A 19,743-nucleotide genomic window follows, 5' to 3' on the forward strand; every position below is an offset into this window, starting at 1 on the left:
CTGAAGAGGGAGATGGGAGGCCCTGAAAGACACTGGGAGGAGAGGATGAGAAAGGAGAGGAGATGAGGGGGTAGGGCTGTGGGGGTATATGGGAAGAGGACATGCCTAGGTAAACATAAGGGCATGAAGAGGAAAGGATCTGGGATGGAGGAGAAGATGAGATAAGACAGAGAGACAGCGGTGGGAGGGAAGAAAGGGGCAGAGCCTGGGGGACTTAGACTAGGTGGCCAGGGAGAGAGGGGTAGGTTTGCAGGGCCTTTGGGGGGGGGAGAACTCAGCTGATAGAGAGCTGAGAGGTGACTGACATGCATCTCCCTGGCCAGGCGAGCCCGGTTCAAGCGTTCCAACAGCGTGACTGCCGGAGTACAGGCAGACCTGGAGCTGGAAGGCCTGGCTGGCTTGGCGACCGTTGCTACAGAGGACAAGGCTCTGCAGTTCGGCCGCTCCTTCCAGCGGCATGCTTCTGAACCGCAGCCGGGGCCTCGAGGTCCTGCCTACTCTGTCTTCCGCACCGTCCACACGCAGGGCCAGTGGGCTTACCGAGAGGGCTACCCATTGTCCTATGAGCCACCTGCCCCAGATGGGCCTCCCGGCTCCGGCCCAGCCCCTGCCCCGACTCCGGCCCCAACGCATGGTCGCCGAGACTCGTGGATGGAGCGTGGCTCCCGCAGCCTCCCTGACTCTGGCCGTGCCTCCCCCTGCCCCAGGGATGGTGAGTGGTTCATCAAGATGTTGCAGGCTGAGGTGGAGAAGATGGAGCACTGGTGCCAGCAGATGGAGCGGGAAGCAGAAGACTACGACCTGCCTGAGGAGAGTAAGTGGGCCGAGGGGATACCTCAGTCAGTAGGCTGCCTGCTGTGGCGTGGGAGGGGTCTTATTTGCATCTCACTAGGCATCGAGGTGGCTCTGTGGATAGAGTGGTGGACTTGGAGTCACAAAGACCCGAATTCAAATTCAACCTCAGACATTTAATAACTGTGTGACTCTACACAAGCCACTTAACTCCTTTCTGCCTCAGTTTCCTCACCTGTAAAATAGGAATAATGCTAACATCTACCTCCCAGGGTTGTTGTGAAGATCAAATGAGATAATATTTGTACAGCATTATGTGAATACTATTATTATTTTAATGACGTTACAGCCAACTTTCAGTTAACTTTTGAATGAGGACATATGGCTTCGTGGATTAGCCACAGTTCTATTAGTCACGTTTGGGGAGGGATCACTCCCATTTCTGACAAGAGAGTTTTCCTTCTTCCTATCACGGTAACATCATTTTGTATTCCTTCCTTGGTCTGAGGTGGGGTGTAAAGAATTGTCCAGGGCTGTAGCCCTGAAGCTGAGGCTTCAACTTTTGAGAAAAATCACATCTGTGGCCTGACTCAGAGGGACTGTGCCTTCCATTCACAGATTCCTTTATGGTACAGTCCTTTTAATTCAACCAACTTCTCTGAATTCCACAAACATTTATTAAGCATAGGAATGGTGCTTGGCGTGGGGGATGATAACAATGAGGAAGCAAATCACATCCTTTGCCCTCAAGAAGTTTACTATCTGGTAAACTAAGCCTTCTAAGATGTCTAAACCTGGTTTGAGGGTAGTAGGATCCTGTGATTTCTGGCTATTCCAGTCCCACTGTCTCAGACATAGTTCCACTTAAGAGAATGGAGGAAGGGCTTAGAAGGTGTCATCCCATATGTGGCTCTCATTGTCTTTGTGATACAGTCATCATTGTCAATCCTTTTCATGCTCCCTGTGCCCCTCCAAAATCCCAGGCAATTCATATCACAGTCTGACACACATGGCTTCCATAGATACATATACCATACAAAGGACAAGAGACTTATGGGAAGTCCTAGAGCCACATTGTTCTGCCATAGGGTCATTACCTGGCTCTTTCTTTTTCTTTTGCCTTATTGTGAAAATAATTACCTCTGAAATAATCTGGCTGATAACATCAACTCAGAAGTTTTGCTTTTTCCTACTTTATTTGTTGTGTTGGCAATACTAGCATGAGAGGGTGATGTAGGCTGGCCATGGCTCTGCCCTCTGACCCTCACGACTCAACTACTCTGGTTTACTTCATGTGGCAACACAGGCATCAAGCCCCTGACCTGGTTGATCCCTGAATTTCTGCTATGTCTAATCTCTAATGACATTTCCCCCTTTTCTGTCACTGCCACTTTCCCTTTGGGTGTGCTGGTTCAAGGGTCCTTCTCCTCCACCTCTGCTCTTTCCCCCTGGCTACTGCACAGTCCAGGCCAAATGTGCACTTTTTAAGGGCTTATTTTAAAAAGAGAAAAGAGAACATAAATTCAGGAAGGTGAAGTAATCAGAAATACAAATAAAAGACTTTACCTGTGACTCAGTAGTTCCCACCTTATTTAGCTATAGTCCTGCCAAATAGTCCAGCTGAATTTCCCAAGACTTGGAGCTCAGGGCCATGTGTTTCCTTCAATATGGACTCAAATGAAAATACCCTTTCTTTCCATAGGTTATTCCTAGTGATTTGACATGACTAGAGCTTAGCACTTAGTGTGGCACATAGTAGGTGCTTAATAGTTGTTTATTGATTGATTGGTGACTAAGCCAGTGAGTTTAGTCATATATTTGTGTAAATTCCCTAGGTATCTTGATTATTAGATTGCAAAGCTTTTTATTTGGTGATAGCTCTTCTTCTTATCCTAGCTGCATTGATTTTGCTTATATATAAAATCTTTAAAATTTTATGCAAAGTTGTCTATTTTATCTTTTGTGATAATCTCTAGCCTTTGCTAGGTTATGAATCCTTGTCCTAACCACAGATCTAAAAATTACCTCCTCCCATTCTCCTCTAATTTTTTTATGATGTCCCCTTGTATATTTGGGTCAATATCCGTCTGGAGATCATGATAGTATATGGGTAAAAATCCTTGTCTAAATATAATTTATGCTAAACCATTTTCTAGTTCTCCCATCAATTCTTAAAGAATATTGGCTCTGGAGTCAGAGGACCTGGATTCAAATCCCACTTGTAATGTGACCTTGGGCAAGTCACTTAATCTCTCTGGGCTTCAGTTTCTTCCTCTGTAAAATAAAGGAAAAGGACAAGATGACCTCTGGACCTATATTCTTACGAATACCAAGTCCTTTTTCCAGTAGTTTGGATTTTGTGGCTTATTGAATGCTAGACTTTAACCAGCTATTTTGGACCAAACTCATTTGTCAGCTTCATAATCCCAGCATTACTTTTAGCCGATCAGGTATGGCAGGCTTTGAGTGTTGCTTCCAAATGTTCCAACAGAATCATTTGCTACCTGATTACGGTCTTCCTCTTTGAGAAAAAGGAGAGGAGAAAGGAGACCCTGTTCAAAATCATCACTGAGGAAGGCTAAATCAGCCTAACACCTACTTGATCCCCAAAGAAGCTCCTTTCTTTACAGGCTCCTGTTCTTAAGACCTGCTTTCTTTATTCTAGGGGACATACAGGTCATAGGCACATGAAATGACGCAACCACCCTCACAGAGTCAAGCTAAGCATAAAACAGAGCATTCCCAATGTTTATATAATTCCCATTGCCTGGTCTTCTGCAGGTTCTCATGTGGACACAAAGGAAGACCATATGGTCTCTGCCTTCAAGGCTCTTACGATTTGGGAGACAAGATTTTCTTTTTTTTCCTCTTTTTTTATTAGATTTTTTATTTTTAGTTTACAACACTTAGTTCTACATGTTCTTGAGTTTCAAATTTTCTTCCCTTCCCTCCTCTCCCCCTTCCCCCCAAGATGGCATGCAGTCAAATATAGATGCTACATAATCCTTTGCATTAAACTTATTTACACAATAGTTAAGTTGCAAAGAAGAATTACGACCAATGGAATGAATCATGAGAGAGAAGAAACAAAACCAAAAAGAAGAGAAAAAAAAGAGAGCAAATAGTTTGCCTCAATCTGCATTCAGGCTCCACAGTTCTTCTTCTGGATGCAGCTAGCTTTTCCCCCATGAGTCCTTTGGAGCTATCTTTGAGTCTTGTATTGCTGAGAAGAGCCAAGTCTATCAAAGTTAGTCATCACAGAATCAATACGTCTGTGGTTGTGTATAATGTTCTCCTGGTTCTGCTCCTCTCATTCAGCATTATATCATGTAGGTTTTTCCAGGTTATTATTAAGTTCATATCTATCTTTCCCATTTCTTATAGCACAATAGTATTCCATTACATTCATATACCACAACTTCTTCAGCTATTCCCCAATTGATGGGAATCCCCTTGATTTCCAATTCTTTGCCACCACAAAAAGAGCTGCTATAAATATTTTTGTACATCTGGGTCCCTTTCCCACTTGTGTGATCTCTTTGGGATATAGCCCTAGGAGTGGTATTGCTGGGTCAAAGGGTATGCACATTTTTATAGCCTTTTGGACATAGTTCCAAATTGCTCTTCAAAATGGCTGGATCTGTTCACAACTCCACCAACAATGTATTAATGTTCCAATTTTCCCACATCCTCTCCAGCATTTATCATTTTCCTGTTTTGTCATGTTAGCCAATCTGACAGGAGAGATGTGGTACCTAAGAGTTGTTTTGATTTGCATTTCTCTAATCAATAGTGATTTAGAGCATTTTTTCACATGCCTAAAGATATCTTTAATTTCTTCCTCTGAAAACTGCCTGTTCATATCTTTTGGCCATTTCTCAATTGGGGAATGGTGGGAGATAAGATTTTCAGATGTGAATTTTTTTTTTAAATCATACCATGTTAGAACTAAGAGAGTTCTTAGAGATCATCTACTATTACCTCCTCATTTTACTGAAGAGAAAGCTGAGTCCCAGAGAGAGGAAGGGACTTAATATGAAATCACGCATTAAGTTAGTGGCAGGGCTGGCACTAGAATACTGTGTCTCCTGACTTCCAATCCAGGAGTTTTCCCCAAAATCTCTTCTGCCACTGTGGATGCAGGTACAGAAAGTGCTCCTTCTCTCTGAGGGAGTTCTACTTTCTCTCTGAGAGATGAGCAGATGAGGACTGAACTGTGAAGAATGATGCCATTTAGGGGATGGGAGGAGTCATTCAGTCAAAAACCATTTATTAAGCACTTACTATGTGCCAGGAACAATGCTAAGCACCAAGTATACAAAGAAAGGCAAAAATTATCCCTGGCCTCAAGGAGCTTACATTCCAATGGGGAAGGCAACATATAAATAAGTAGGTTAGAAGTAATATATACAGAGTAGATGGAAGGTAGTCTGAGAGGGGCAGGCACTACCATCTGAGGGACCAGTAAAGGCTTCCTACAGAAAGTGGGACTTGAACGGAGTCTTAAAGGAAGCCAGGGAGACCACGAAAGAAAAGAGAATCTAGTGAAAGCAAGAGAAAAATCATTGTAAAGAGGGAGAAGGAGGAACAGGAAAGAGCAGTGTCACCAAAGCCAAGGGAAGAAAGTGCATTTAGAGGGGAGTGTTCAAATAGTGTTACATGTAGCAGAGAGGTCAGAGAGGATGAGAACTAAGAAAAGTCATTGCTTTGGTGGTTAGGAGGTCATTATTGACGTTGGAGAGAAAGTGGTGGCTATGGAAGTCAGATTTAGGGAGATGAGGAGGTATTGGTGTTGAAGAAGTGGAAACAGGGATTGGAGTATGGGAGGAGGATTAGAATACTACTTTTAAAAGTGTGGTCATAAATGGAAAAGAACTGTATAGTAGCAGCTGAGATAAGTGATCTTCTCCCCACCCCCAACCCCTTCTCCAAGACAAGCAGAACATGTGAATGTTTGTAAAACAAGAGAAGGAGACAATAAAGAGGGAGATTGGGGGTGCAGGAGGCAGGAGATGATAGAAGGATTAAGGTCTTATAGAAGACAGCAGGGGGTGGGACCACAACGGCAGGCAGAAGGTTAGCCTTAGCAAAGAGGAAAGTCATCTCATCTTCTGAGACTAGAAGGGAGAAAGGAGAAGATAGACAGAGGCAGAGGTAAAAATGAGGATCAGGGTAGACAGTAGAGCTCATCCCAATGGCCTCGATTTTCTTAATGAACTAGACAAGGTCCTTGAACTGAAAAAAATGGGTGTGTGTGGGGAATCAAAGGCTTGTGGTGAACCGTGACTAATGAGGCAGTAGAGACAAACAGCAGATCTTCTGGAGATGGTGAAGATCATAGGTGGGAGAAGATGCCTGAGACTGGGGCTAGAGGTATCTTTTTCAAGAAAAATTGATGTTTTTTTTGTCCTTCTTAGTCCTAGAGAAGATCCGGAGCGCAGTAGGCAGTGCCCAGCTTCTTATGTCACAGAAAGTGCAGCAGTTTTTCCGGCTGTGCCAGCAAAGCATGGTGAGTGCCCTCCTCCTCTAGGGCCAGAACCTGGTGCCTCTATGAGAGGGGGCTTGTGTCTTGCCAAATGAAGTGTGTGAGCTCTCTCTGTGGAATTGGGGTTTGGAGAGGGGGCCCATGTGATGCAAGAGCCTCTGGGGCCAGAAGTGTAGTTCTTGTCAGAGTTACAGTAGCTTCCCCTCTGACCACTGTCAGGCCGGCTGAGTGGTCGGGTTCCCCTTGCATTTTTTCTGCTTTCCTAATGGATGGGGGTTGAGGAAAGCTTCTGTAACCTTGCCTTATGCCCGGGCCTGGGTCATCCCTCTCTTCTCTTACCTTTGCAGGACCCAGCCTCATTTCCTGTGCCCACCTCCCAGGACCTGGCTGGCTTCTGGGACCTCCTGCAACTTGCCATCGAAGATGTGAGCCTCAAATTTTTGGAGCTACAGCAGCTTAAGGCCAACAACTGGAAACCCCTGGAGCCTGAGGTGGGTGATCTCAGATAAACAGCCTCCTGGGGTATCCTGGGGCACTAGGCCTGGTTCTTCTTCCTCAGATGCCCTGGAAAGACTACCTTCTCCCCTGCTGAGCTTCTACTACCAGGGACTTCCTTGGAAGACTTTCTTCTCTCTCATCTCCTGCGGGACTGAAGACAGCCATACTTCACTTGTTGCATACATAAACATACACATCCTAGGGAGCTTTCCAGAGCTATATAGAAGCTGGGAAGATGGTGGAGAAAGGACTGGTCCAACTTTCCTACCAGTGCAGAAATCCTCCATACAAGGTCCCTTATAGGAGTCATCTCGTCACTTCAACTAGTGTCATTTCTCCCTGATTGCTTCTCATAGTAATTAAGAGGTTTAGAACCTCAAAATCATGAGGCCTGAGATCAGTTCTTACCACTGGTGTCTGATTCCTGGCATCCTGACCAGCTAAAGGCTAGCCTCTGAGTCTTTTCAGCTCCACATCTATACACACAGATGAATAATTCTCTGTAGAAGAATCCAGTTTTCCCAGAGATAAAAGAGACAAAATCATGCCTCCCCTGAACCAGTGCCCAGGACTCTGCCTGGGAGCAAAATGTACTCAGTCAAGAATGGCTTCTATGCAGTACAAGGACAGGACACTCCAAGAAGGTGGTTCTGTCATTAGATCTTTTTTGAAAGTCGTGTTCTGATGAAATTTCTCAGTTAAGCTCAGGAGCAGCTAGTCAAGATAATCAGAAAGCTGCCTGGCAAAGGCAATTTGTTTACAAGCTCAATATGTATTCCTTGGGGCACACAGCACTGTGGCTACTATACATTAGCCCGCTTTCTGCGTTTCAGAAGCTGTTCATCACAGTAGTGCTGTTCAGGACCACAGACAGCTCCTTCATGCCATTTTTGTGTTCTACTACTTCTGGCGATCATATTATCAACATGCATTTATCAAGTGCTTGCTGGGTGTCAAGTGCTTTACTAGGTGCTAGGGATGCAAAGACTTAAATAAAAAGGTCCCTAATTTCAAAGATCTTTCCTTGAGCCAGTCTATGGGCAGCTAAGTGGCACAGTAGATAGAGTATATAGATAGTAGATAGATATATCCGTCCTGCCTCAGATACTAACTGCATGTCTCTGGCAAGCCACATAACCTCTCTCAGGGTCAGCTTGTTCACCTGTAAAATCGTGATGATGATAATAACATCTACTTTGTAGTGTTTTGAGGACCAACTAAAATAACACTTTTTGTAAATCTTTTTGTATTATAGAAATGCTAGCTATTATTATTATATGGGCAGCTAGGTGGTGCAGTGGATAGAGTAACAGAGCTGGAGTCAGGAGGCCTTCTCTTTGTGAGTTCAAATCTGGTTTCAGACACTTCCTAGCTATATAACCCTGGGCGAGTCACTTAGCCCCATTTTTCTCAGTTTCCTCACCTGCAAAATGAGCTGGAGAAGGAAATGGCAGACCATTACAATATCTTTGCCAAGAAAATTCCAAATGGGGTTATGAGGAGTTGGACATGACTGAAAACAACTAAACCACACCAGCAATTAGTATAACTTTCATTGTAAGGGAATTCCTTCTTATCTTGAGTTGAAATCTGTCTATAACTAACATGCATAGATTTAGAGCTGGAAGCAACCTTAGAGATCTAGTCACAATGCTTCTCCATTTTACAGTCACAGAAATTGAGTCCTGGGGAGAATAAGTCACTTACCCAATGTTACATGGTTAGTAAGTGGCAAAGGTGGAATGTGAACAAGGGAAAGCACCCTTGCTCCTGTTTCTCAACTCTGGACCCAAGTAGAACAAACCTAATCACTTTCTGTGACAGCCTGCAGATATTTGAGGGCAATGATCATATAATTCATTGATTCAATAACTATTTCACCAACTATATACCAAGTACTGTGCTAGGTTTTGAGGAGATAGAAAAGATGACTCTGGCCCTCTGCAAATGGAGCTGTTGTTTAGGCAGCCCAATGGAAAAGTTGTGGTTTCCGGCTCAGAAGGGTAGGTCCACCTGGGCTCATGCAGGTGATAGTAATGATAACCCTTTATAGTTACAGAAAATTTCCAGTCACCATCACCCTTTGAGGTGGATCATCCTGGCATTACACTAACCCACCCCCATTTATAGAGGAGGAAAACAAAATTCAAAGAGGTGACTTGTCCAGTGTCACACTGCTAAGTAAGTGTTGGATCCAGGACCTGAAACCAGTTCTTTTGGCTCCAAGACCAGTGCTCTTTGCTTAGAATGTAGCAACTTATGCCTTTGGATCCACTCACTGTTCTTGACCTTAATGTATTTCCATCTGGACCCAATTTAGCCCAAGGCCTTTTCTTATTTTGCTTCCTTCTGATTAGTTTCTCTGCTATAGGCAGTCTCCCTGATGTCAACTCAGTGTACTAGTTCATCCCTGGATGTTTTTAGCCATGGCTCCTGCCTCTCCCCTCACATACACCATATGAAAGGTAGTTGAGTTTTCTGTCCTTCAGGTCCTGACCCTGAGATAGCTAATAGGACAAGATAACAAAGACATGGCCTCTGCTTTTTTGGTAACTTTCCCCCACTCCAAACTCTCTCCTGTCATTTTATCTTCAAGTTAAACATTTCCTTCCTTTTGGACATTACTCCTGGTAATGGAGCTCCTTTGACTCCTACTTAGTAGAGTCATATTTAGCTTGAGATTCCCCAAGAGCTTGAGATCCTTTTCACATGAACTATTATCCAGTCACATCAGCCCCACTCTCTGCTGGCATAGTTGTTTTTTTTTCAAAGCTAAGTGCAGGAGTTTACATGTATCCCTATTAAATTCCAAGTCCTCCTATGCCCTATTTTGGTGGGTGAGGTGACCCTAGGCTCTTGAAAGTTCTGGTAGGTCCTACCAAGGCAGAAAGGCTTAGGGTACAGGCTCAAGGCAGACCAACCCAGAAAACAATCTATCAAGATGTAGACTAGTAAAGATCCGTGCTTGTAGGTGGAGGAGGGGGTGGACCCATGCTGGGGAAATAAATGCTGGGTCCTTGAACTATTGAAATGAAGGCACAAATGTCCTCTTACTAGAGTTTGACCAGTGATTTCAGCCTAAAGTGATTTTCCCCAACCCATCTTGAGCCTGTCTTCCTGATTTTGATCAGTTTGGCACTATACATGGTATAGTTTGAATACTATTAGATTTGAAGCCAAGAAGGCCTGGATTTGAATACCTGGCTGTGCTACTTGCATATATATATATGTACATGTATATGTATATAGATATAGATATATGTATGTATGTATGTACATATATATGCATACACACAGACCTACCTATTTATATATGGTAATCATAGAAGGAAGGCCCTGGGGTGGGAGTGGAGAAGGAGGGAGGAAGGGATAAGACTTATTTTGTGTAGCTCCAAAGGGAAGTTAGTAGAAGTTATGGGAAGGCAGGTTCCAACTTCCTAAAAATCAGAGGTATCTAACAGTGATTCTCTTGTCTGGGAAGTTTTAGGGGGACTCTTCATGTCTTAGGGTCAATCATTCCCACTGACAGCCACTCACTTTGGGGTGTCTCAAGGTCATTTCTCTAGGACCAAGTCTTCACCCTGGGTCACACTCTGGACATGGGAGAGGAAGAGATTTCTTTGGTAGTGAAGTGGGGGTAGTGATTCCCCACCACCATCCAAGGCTTGCTTCTGTCTTGGAATTGTTGTGGTTTTGAGAGGATCTTGGTCACTTATGTCTGTCATTATAGCTCCTATTTTCATCTGTCTGTTATATTTTTCTGTGCTGGATTCTTTTTTGCTACCTCCCTTTCTTTGTCTCTGTCTGCAATGTCCAAACCCCTTGAATTCTACCATTCCTGCCCTTCATGTTTGCCCCCAACCCACAAGGGCACCATTTCTTTATATCTCAGGTCTCCTCCCTCTGATCTGTGCTTCTCAGCTATTCCTGTTCTCCCATCCCTGACTTGTAGGTCTCCCTGCTCTCATCCTATCTGCCACCCAGGTGTCTATAGACTCTCTTTCTTTGCCTTTTCTCTTTTTTTATTTAGTATTTTATTTTTCCCCAGTTACATGTAAAAACAATTTTTTAACATTCATCTATATGGTCTCTTTTCTGCATCCCTGTTCCCTGAATTTTTGCTGTCTGTCCCTCCGATATGTCCCATCCCTACCTTTCCAATTTCTGTTTTCCTGTCTTGCAGGCTTCTCATCCCTTCCCATTAAGCTTTCCTGCTGTCTACCCTCTCCCTGCCCCTCAGGTCTTCTGACTTTCCCTTTCAGCTTTTCCTTTCAGTTGTCTCTTTCTGTTTCTCTTTCTGTCTCTCTCCATCTCTCTCTCTCCCCACTGTTCTACATATGTATTCTCTTTCCCCATCCCTGCTCCTACTTTCTGCCATCTTTGTTCTTCAGTTCTGTACCATCCCTATATCTTAGGTCTCCCTAATCTTTCCCTATCTCTGCCCTTCAGTGGGACTTTCTACTCTCTCCCTCTCTCTCTCTCTCACCTTCAATCCTTGCTCTCATATTTTCCTAGTCACCTTCTCCCTTCCCTTGGGTCTTTGAGCTCTTTCTTCATCTTTGCCCCTTGGGTCTCCTTGCTTTCTTTCCATTCTTGTCCCTCGGGTCTTGCTCTCCCCCCTCTCTCCTTACTTTCTTAATCTCTGCCATCCCTGTTCCTCAGATCACCATCCCTGCCTTTCAGGTCTCCCTGCTCTTTCTATGTCCTTACCCCTTGGGTTTCCCTCATCGGTTCCCCTCAGGAACTTCCCCCAATCCCAATCCCTGCCTCTCAAGTCATGTTGTTCTCTTTCCCTTTGCAGGAGGAGAAGAAGGTCCCTCCCCCGATACCAAAGAAGCCCTCTCGGGGGCGGGGGGTCCCAGTGAAGGATCGCTCCCTGGACTCTGTGGACCGGCAGCGGCAGGAAGCTCGGAAGAGGCTCCTAGCAGCCAAGCGGGCAGCCTCTTTCCGCCACAGCTCAGCCACAGAAAGTGCGGACAGCATAGAGATCTATATCCCCGAGGCCCAGACCAGACTGTGACCTGCCAGACCCTGCCCAAGGCCCTGCCCGCCTGCCACCTGCGGCCCCTTGTTTTCTATCTGTACTGTACATACACAGCGTAGAGGTCACTGTGATATCGGGGCCCCCCCAGGGCAGAGGTGGGCCCGGCCCTCTGTGTCCCCCCAGGAAGCCCCACGGCCCCTTGCCTTCCCAGACCCTGGCCTGGTCTGGCCCTATCACAGTTTCTGGGTTTGGTTTTTTTATCTTCTGGGTCCCAAGCTAAGACTCCTTTGGGGGAAGAGGGGAGTCCTCCCCCCCAAACACACACCTTCTCACCTAGAACTACCCCCTTGCTTCCTTTCCCCTCTGGGCCAGGGTCCCCTTCTCTGCTTTCTCCTCCACTGGCTGCCTCAGGCACTATCTCTGCCATCCTGTCCCCTTCCCTGCTGGGCCGGGCCGGGCCAGGCCCCCCCGCCCTTCAGGCTCCATGTCCCCCCCCCTCCCCGCGGGGCTGGGCTTCGTGGGGACCGAGCTTTGTGGCTTTTAACACCCCCTTTTTATGAAGATTTCTGAACCTCCCCCCAGCAGAGGGGAATCCCCAAACCCAGCCATCCACCCTAACGGGCTGGGGATAGTGATCCCTACCCTCCCTTGCCAGGCCTGCTGGGGACCACAGTGGCTGGACCAACCCAGGAGACGCCATGCCCCATTCTCCACCTGCTGCAGGGAGGGGAGGGTGCTGGGAGAGGTGGGAGGCTTCCTCTCCCCCTCAACTCCCATTCCCTGGACCCACCTTGACTATACCAGGAGGAATAAAGCGGCGGTGGAAGCATCGCCCAGCACAGGAGCCATGCTCTTATGCTCTCTCTTTCAGCAGGGACCCCTTCTTGCCCTCCCTCCCTCAGTGAGGAACTTACACCTATCTCCCAGGGGCCTGGGACATCTGGGAAGAGGACATCTGCTGTGTGTGTGTGTGTGTGTGTTTGTAGGGGGTGTAGCAAAGCCTTGAGTATCAGATGTTTCTCCTGATGGGAACCCACCTATGTCCTTTCTCCCCTTCTCCCCTTTTACTTCCAGTCCAGTAATCTCTGGTCAGGGCTATCCCTGATCATTCTAAGCCCCAGGATGGTCCCTGAGACTCCTAGTCAAGAAATCCCTTTGCCAAAAAAATTACCCCTTCCCCTCCAAGGCCTTTGGCTTCCATACTTCCGCAAGGATGCTGCCTTCTGCTCTCACAGTGAGCCCAGAACCCCTAGGAAGCCCCTCACATCCTCAGTCAGCCTGACACTCAATCCACTTCCCTCCCTCTCTCTGCTTGAGGATCTGGCCTTGCCAACTTGCTGCTACCACCCAATTCCCTCCATCAGGGAGAGCGAAACCTTTCATCTGCACATGTCTGTGCAGGCAAAGCCAGGGGCAGCTTGTGCATTGGAGAGAGCCCTAGCTCAGGAGTCCAGGAGACCTGGGTTTGAGTCTTGGCTAATATTCCCTTGCTGTGTGACCTTGGGCAAGTCTCTTAACCTCTGGGAGTCTTGCTTTCACTCCGAGCTTGCAGGAAGAAGGAGTTTAAAGAGAACAAGGTTTCAATTCAAATACATTTCTCATATTCCCCCTAAGCCCCTTCCCAAGCTTCCTGAGTACACGGCTACCTTTGGGGGATGGGAACTAAAAAGAGATGGAAAAGATTTAGGTCCTTGCCCTTGAGGTCTCTGCCCCTGGGAAACTCGTGATCCATTAGATTCTATGTAACTTAGTTAATAAGGAGAGAGAATGGGGAGACCCAAGGGGTAAAGTTGGGGGACAGGCGAGGACGGGGAGAAAACTGGGACACTGCATATATATGTGTGTGCTTGCGTTTGTGTGGGGCGTTCTGAGGAGCAGGGATAGTAGACTAAGGAGAGAAACCAAAGACACCTTAGGAAGTCAGGCTGGTGCAGCTGATAGACCTGGTCGTCGGGCAGAGAGGGTACAGATTGGCTATCAGCCACGGGCTGTCGGAGTCCTGGCCTGGGGCTGGGACTGTCCAGTGGGTGCCCTTTGTGCCTGTTCAGGTGACAGATTCCCATTTCCCCGGGCCTGGTACTTTCTATTGTGGACTCTCACAAAGTGGGAAGTTCCTAGGGAAGAGACGCTTTCCAGGGCACGCCTGGCCATTTAGGGTTTTTGGTGCTCGGGTCTAGATTCTTGCCCCCAGGCAGTGGGTTCTGGGTTTGGAGCTTTTCTTGTGGGCAGGGGATGTCAGAAAAACAGCCACCCCGTACCTTGCCTCCGGCAGGCTTGGGCAGGCAGCCGGGGGTGGCACTGATGACCTTGGGCAACCGTTACAGCAGCCCCGGGTAACACCGAATCACTACGTACGGATGTCGGAGGGGACTCTATGCCCTGCAGTAGGCAGGCCAGCAGCAAACATTTATTAAGCGCTTACTAGGGAAGCGCCAGGCACTCTCGTCCCCCGGAGAATCCCAGCTCAGCCCAGGGCTCTCGGGCTCAAAGTGCCCAGTTGCCTGGAGGGCTGTATCACGTGCCCACCCATTCATAAATCCCCGGGGCTCCGAAGGCCCCCTCACCACGCCACACCGTCAGGTGGCGCTGTCTCCCTCCCTCAGAACGTCGCTGGCAGTGCCGACGCAGGCGCAGGCGCAGGCGCCCTGCGCTCTCTCTCCCAGCAGCTTCCCGGAACCCGACCAATCGGTTCTCTGCGGGTGGGCCCGGCCCCGCGGACCGCTGGGAGCGGGGTGGGGGTGGGGACACCTGCGCAAGGCCTGCTGGCGGGTAGAGGGGGTCCGAGCGGGGCCTAGAGGCACAGGTGAGCGCGGGGCTTCCCGGGGCGTGGGAAGTGCGTGTTGTGTGTGTGTGTCTCGGGGAACGAGGGAGCCCCGGTTCCAGTCAGTGGCAGCCGCACTGCCTCTCCTCCCGCAACCTCGCTTCATGACCTTTGCCCCTTTCCCTTGCTCGGTTACCATGGCAACCATGGGGGGTTTGCGGGGGAGCGTGTGCGTGTGTGTGTGTATGTATGTGTATGGTGGAGAAATGAGGGAGCCCAGGCTCCAGCGGCTGCCGCGCTGCTCCTCCCCTCCCCCTATTCGGTTGCCTTTGGTCGACCCGCTCCGGTAACCACGGCAACCTCCGGGGCGCGGGGCGAAGCCCGGACGGACCTGGAGCCGCACGCTCGGGGCCTGCCTCAGTTTATCTGGGAGTAGCTCGTGCCAGCCCCGAGACCAGGGGAGGTCAAGGCCCCGCCCCGCCGGTAACGCCCAGAGGCCCCGCCTTCTAAGGGGCCCTCTGAAGAAGCCGGAACGTTGGTCCAGAAGAGAAGGCTGAGGCACGGCGTTGCTCTCCGGTGGGGGCAGATCACCTCCTCAGCACAGCCCCTGGAGCCACACCGCAGGCGCCTAATAAATGCTTATGGACCGAGGCTAGAGTCAGGAGCTGTGGGAGGTTCGGGGCGAGGGGTGGGGGAAGGAATTGGCAAAGGGACCCATTTAAGCCAGAAATCAGGAGGATCGCCCTTAACTAACTTGGGGGGAGAGAGGTCTCTGTCCAAGTGGAATGGGATGCCTCGTGTGGTAGTGAGCTCCCCTTCGCTGGAAGTATGCAAGTGGAGATTGGACGACCCCTTGTTGGGAAGTTTATAGAAGAGATTTCTGCTCAGGGTAGGATTCGACTAGATCAGGACTGGGGAACCTGCGGCCTCGAGGTCTTCTAGGTCCTCGAGTGTGGCATTTTGACTGAGTCCAAGTTTTATAGAACAAATCTTTTTATTAAGGGCACTAATGAATGAGACCTCTTCCAACTCAGATCCTAAGAGTCTTGGACTTTAGAGGACGGGAGGGGCCATTCAGAGCAGCCTTTCTGCTGGTGATGCTTTTGCCCTGCATCGCTGCAGAATGACTCCGGTCAGGCTCTTCGGGCTCTGTGTTGGTGTCCCTTCCTTGGGGCTAGGGGCAACTGTTCCCATAAACACTTATGGTCATGGAGTGGGAGGGACCATTGGCCTTCTGGAGTCCACGTTTTCTGTTCCACCGGGCCTTCTTCACATTCCTTTAGGACACTCCGTAAACCGGCCCTTTTGGGCATAGGGATGCCTCGTGTCTGGCACATAGTAGGCACCATATAAATACTCCTTCCCTTCCCATAGAAGGAGGGAAGGAAGCAGGAGGAAGGTGCTGCCTTCTGCTTGTGTGGAAAGGACCACTGTTGGATCCAGATGCTTTGATAGTATTTATTACTCTCTTGGTGTTTTGAGATTTCACTTGTCGTCCTCCCAGGTCAGGTGTAGAAATATTGACTAAGAGGTACCTGGGTAACCCCACCATCTACACTTCTTCACCTAGAAAAAATACCTGTTAATCCTTGGCCCAGGACAAAATATCGTTCCCCAGTTCCATGATCATTCTTGAGGTCTGACATATGCTGCGGCTAAGAGGTAAAGGAGAGAGGAGTGCTGGAATCCAGCACCAAGTCTACTTAATTCAGCAAGCATTAATTTAACACCTACTGTGTGCTGGGCCTTTTGCCGGGTGCTGTGAATACAAGGAAAAAAAATGAAACTATCTCCCTCTTTCAAGATGCTTGAGATGGGGACACTGACAGAAAAAGAACAGATATTGTGTAGCAGATCTCAAGTCAAGGAGCCAGTTAGCAAGCACTTTTAGGCACTTACTGTGTGCCAGGCACTGTGCTGAGTGCTAGAAATGCAAAGAAAGGCAAAAGCAGGGTAGGGACTGAGGTCCAGGATTCGGTGTCTTAACTCAGAGATCAGAGAAATGTGGAAAATAGTTAGAGGAGACCAAAAGTAGGAATCCTTTGGATTGTTTCTGGAGTGTCCATGAAGGTGACCTTGGTATGTTCTGTTCTTAGGGCAGGATCCTTTACAAACTGATCTGGGTAAATTACATGAAAATCTCCCAAGGCTGTGAGACGTGGTGGCTGAGCTTTGTGGGGTTGGGAGGAGAGAACCTCATGCCCTACTGCTGTTATGCTCTAGAGAAGGAGTCTTTGATTTTTCCCTCTGTGACTATAGTCCAGTGGAGTCAGGAAGGCTAGCAAAATCCTGTGCAAAGGGGTTTTAAACAGAATATCATTATTTTGTGTTAGAGATTGAATCTTGTGTTAATGTTGGGCACAAGTCTTGGTTACTGTACCTGAATAAAGCTATGACATAGTTCACAAAAGATACAGGAAAAGCAGCCAAAATGATTATTATAGTAGAGGAGCATCTATAAGGGATAAATGAAAGGCCTTCTTAAAAGAGGAAGACTGAGAAAGGAGTGTGATTGAAGGATATTTAGTCATGAAGAGAATGGATGGGATAAAACAGGAATTGTTCACCAAGTTCTGGAAAGTAGAACTAGGGAGCATTGGCTTAGGCAGAGGGTAGGGCAGAAGGAAGTACTTGTATAAACACAGGATGGTAAATTTAGGGATGTCTTTACCTTAGCAGTTGACACGGACCAAAAAATGTAGGTTTAGGGAAATGTATTGGTGGCTCCATAATTAACTTTGAGGTTATTTGGAAACTGCCTTTTGCTTTTGGAGGTAATTGTCACGGTAAACAAATCAGAAAACAAGCAGTGGACTGGATGGACTAATGGTATGACCTATTTTGGTATTTCTTGGGCCATTAGGTTACTTAGGGGCAGTTCTGTCTCTTTTTTAGGAGAGCCTGAGACCTCCTTCTTCTTCCTCTTTCTTCTAGCACTGATTAAAGACAATGGGCCTCAAGCCCTCTGATATTCAGTAAGTGGCTGGATAGTGATTACCTAAATGAGATATAGAATCTGAGTCCAGTTTTGTTCTATTTTTAAAAATTCAGCAAAATCTAACTTTACAATGTTCGAGTGATGGCTTAGGGTCCTGGTCAATTGTACCTTTTGGTTAATGGGAAGTGGTCATATATATTAGGGCTATATTTGATCCCTGTGGTTTTGAACTTCACAGGGGAGGGAGTAGTGAGAATGGTGTATTGACTGAGAAGTCTTTTGGGGGAAAAGGGGAAAGGAGGATGATAAAATGCCTGAGAGCACTGGAAGGTTCCCAACCCTGCTCCACTCAAGCCTTATTTGATAGTATCATGAAGGTAAGAATTGGGATGAGGTTGAATCTTCTACTGACCACATGATAAACCCTGGAAATTGCATTTTTGGAATAAACCTTAGCTGTTTACCTCCCATTTGTTTCTCTTAAAAATATATTGTAAAAGGGTAACACAAGTTCTGATGATTTGAATTTTTCTGATAAACAGGAATTTGTCTGTCACCAACAAGTATTTGTTGAGCACCTAGAAAATGTGAAGTTAGAGGACAGCTAAATTAGAGGGTATTGTTTTCTTTCTAAAATATTCCTTTAGTGAGCCCTCCTGGTGATTTAGGAGCCCTAACATTAATAGTTATCAGAAGTGACATGTAGCCCTTTAAGGTTTACAAGGTACTTTACAGCCATGATTTTACCTTCAGCAGATAATGGTTTGTTCCTAATGTTGTCTCATACCATCTTGCAGATGCCATGTGGCCTTTGTTTTGGACAGCGATTCGTACCTACGCCCCCTATGTCACATTCCCTGTGGCCTTTGTGGTGGGGGCTGTGGGCTACCACCTGGAGTGGTTCATCAGGGGGAAGTCACCCCAGCCTGTGGAGGAGGAGAAGAGCATCTCAGAGCGTCGGGAAGACCGAAAGTTAGAAGAGCTGTTAGGCAAGGACCTCACACAGGTGGTGAGCCTTAAGGACAAGCTTGAATTTGCTCCCAAAGCTGTATTGAACAGAAACCGTCCTGAGAAGAGTTAATGGAAGGCCGTGGGCCCCATGGTCCCTTCTAAGGGCATATATAAGTGGCAGTCCATGGCTGCCATCTCTGTTCCACCCTTCCTAGAACCTACATATGGTTTACTTTGCTTCTTGTTCCAGCTCTTCCTCTTCTTCCTCCCCCTCCTCGATGGATTCCACTCTTCCTCTCCACTCTTCCTCCCCTTGATTGCCAGGTTGGTTCCATCAATCTCCGTGGGAACTTTGCTGCTACCGCCTGATGATTAAGCTGCTGTCCAGCCTGTGGAGAGACATTATCAAAGAAAACTCATGTTCCTGGCAAGGGAGGATGCCCTTTGTCTCATGGTGGCTACAACTGCTTAGGTTTCCTGAGCTTGGAACTCTGCTGATAGGGGAGCCAGCTTACAAGGGAGTTACTCACCATGCCCCCGTATGAGGTTGGCTGTGGCCCTGTGACTGTCTTTTGATGACTAGTGAAACATCAGCTGTCAGTCTCTGGGGGGAGTGTTGAGTATGGCTTCATGAGAGCACAGTTAGAATTTGGGATCAGCCTTTGTCTCCTTCCAGAGGTTGTTTAGGCCAGTGGGATGTTGCTGGCATTCCTGGGCCTAGAATGCTTTGGGCTGAATTCTTGTATCAATCTGTATTTTTCCATCCATCCCATTTCCCTGTTCTTATTCTTCCTGGATGTTCTCCTTTTGTGTTCTGGAAGGGGATTGGATTTACAAGGGAAGGAGAGCTGTTGGCTGTTAGAGGGAAGCTGGGCTGTTCCCAGTGGGAGGGTGGGGAACACATATCTGCTGAATTTGCTTGAAAACACCCCCTTTCCTGTAGAGTACAAATCCAATTAAACTGGAGCCTGAGAACCATGCTGCCTCCATTCTCCCTGCTGGTGTGGTGGTGGTGGGATATGCACTGGTTAGAAGGGACTGGGAAGGGCCTGCAGCTTGACCCATTGCTTCACGTGCAGTAGCTGTTTTCCCAGGGATCTCTTAGCAGGCCTCTGGGGCAGATTTTCCCAAACTCCTTTGGCCGAACTATACTATGGTGCTTGTGATCAGTTCTAGTTACCACAAGGGCCTGGAGGGATCAAAAGGGGTCAGGGAGGTTTGGGGAAAATAGAGGAAATTGTTTCTCACGCTGAAAAGTTGCTGCACTTGATAGCAGACTTTATAAGCTAAACACTGTTCTGGGTAACATTGGCCCTTCAGGCAGCACCACCCCA

General features: G+C 47.4%; 2 protein-coding genes across 2 annotated transcripts in view; both read left to right on the top strand.

Moving 5' to 3' along the window:
- The window catches only part of DLGAP3 (DLG associated protein 3), a 51,609-nt gene extending 39,584 nt beyond the window's left edge, over nucleotides 1–12,025 (top strand). Inside the window, exons 9-12 of the mRNA XM_036745090.1 lie at nucleotides 324–814; nucleotides 6,210–6,301; nucleotides 6,625–6,768; nucleotides 11,577–12,025. Of these exons, the coding sequence (XP_036600985.1) occupies nucleotides 324–814; nucleotides 6,210–6,301; nucleotides 6,625–6,768; nucleotides 11,577–11,795 (946 nt within the window). The 3' untranslated portion in view covers nucleotides 11,796–12,025. The remainder of the gene's footprint in view (nucleotides 1–323; nucleotides 815–6,209; nucleotides 6,302–6,624; nucleotides 6,769–11,576) is intronic.
- Nucleotides 12,026–14,380: 2,355 nt separating this feature from the next.
- On the top strand, nucleotides 14,381–19,387 carry SMIM12 (small integral membrane protein 12). Its single transcript, XM_036742459.1, has 2 exons — nucleotides 14,381–14,562; nucleotides 18,256–19,387. The coding sequence occupies exon 2, from the start codon at nucleotides 18,261–18,263 to the stop codon at nucleotides 18,537–18,539; it is 279 nt and encodes a 92-aa protein (XP_036598354.1). The 5' UTR covers nucleotides 14,381–14,562; nucleotides 18,256–18,260; the 3' UTR covers nucleotides 18,540–19,387.
- Nucleotides 19,388–19,743: the final 356 nt, after the last annotated feature.

The sequence above is a fragment of the Trichosurus vulpecula genome, chromosome 2 (assembly GCF_011100635.1).
Source record: "Trichosurus vulpecula isolate mTriVul1 chromosome 2, mTriVul1.pri, whole genome shotgun sequence".
NCBI classification, from domain to species: Eukaryota; Metazoa; Chordata; class Mammalia; order Diprotodontia; family Phalangeridae; genus Trichosurus; species Trichosurus vulpecula.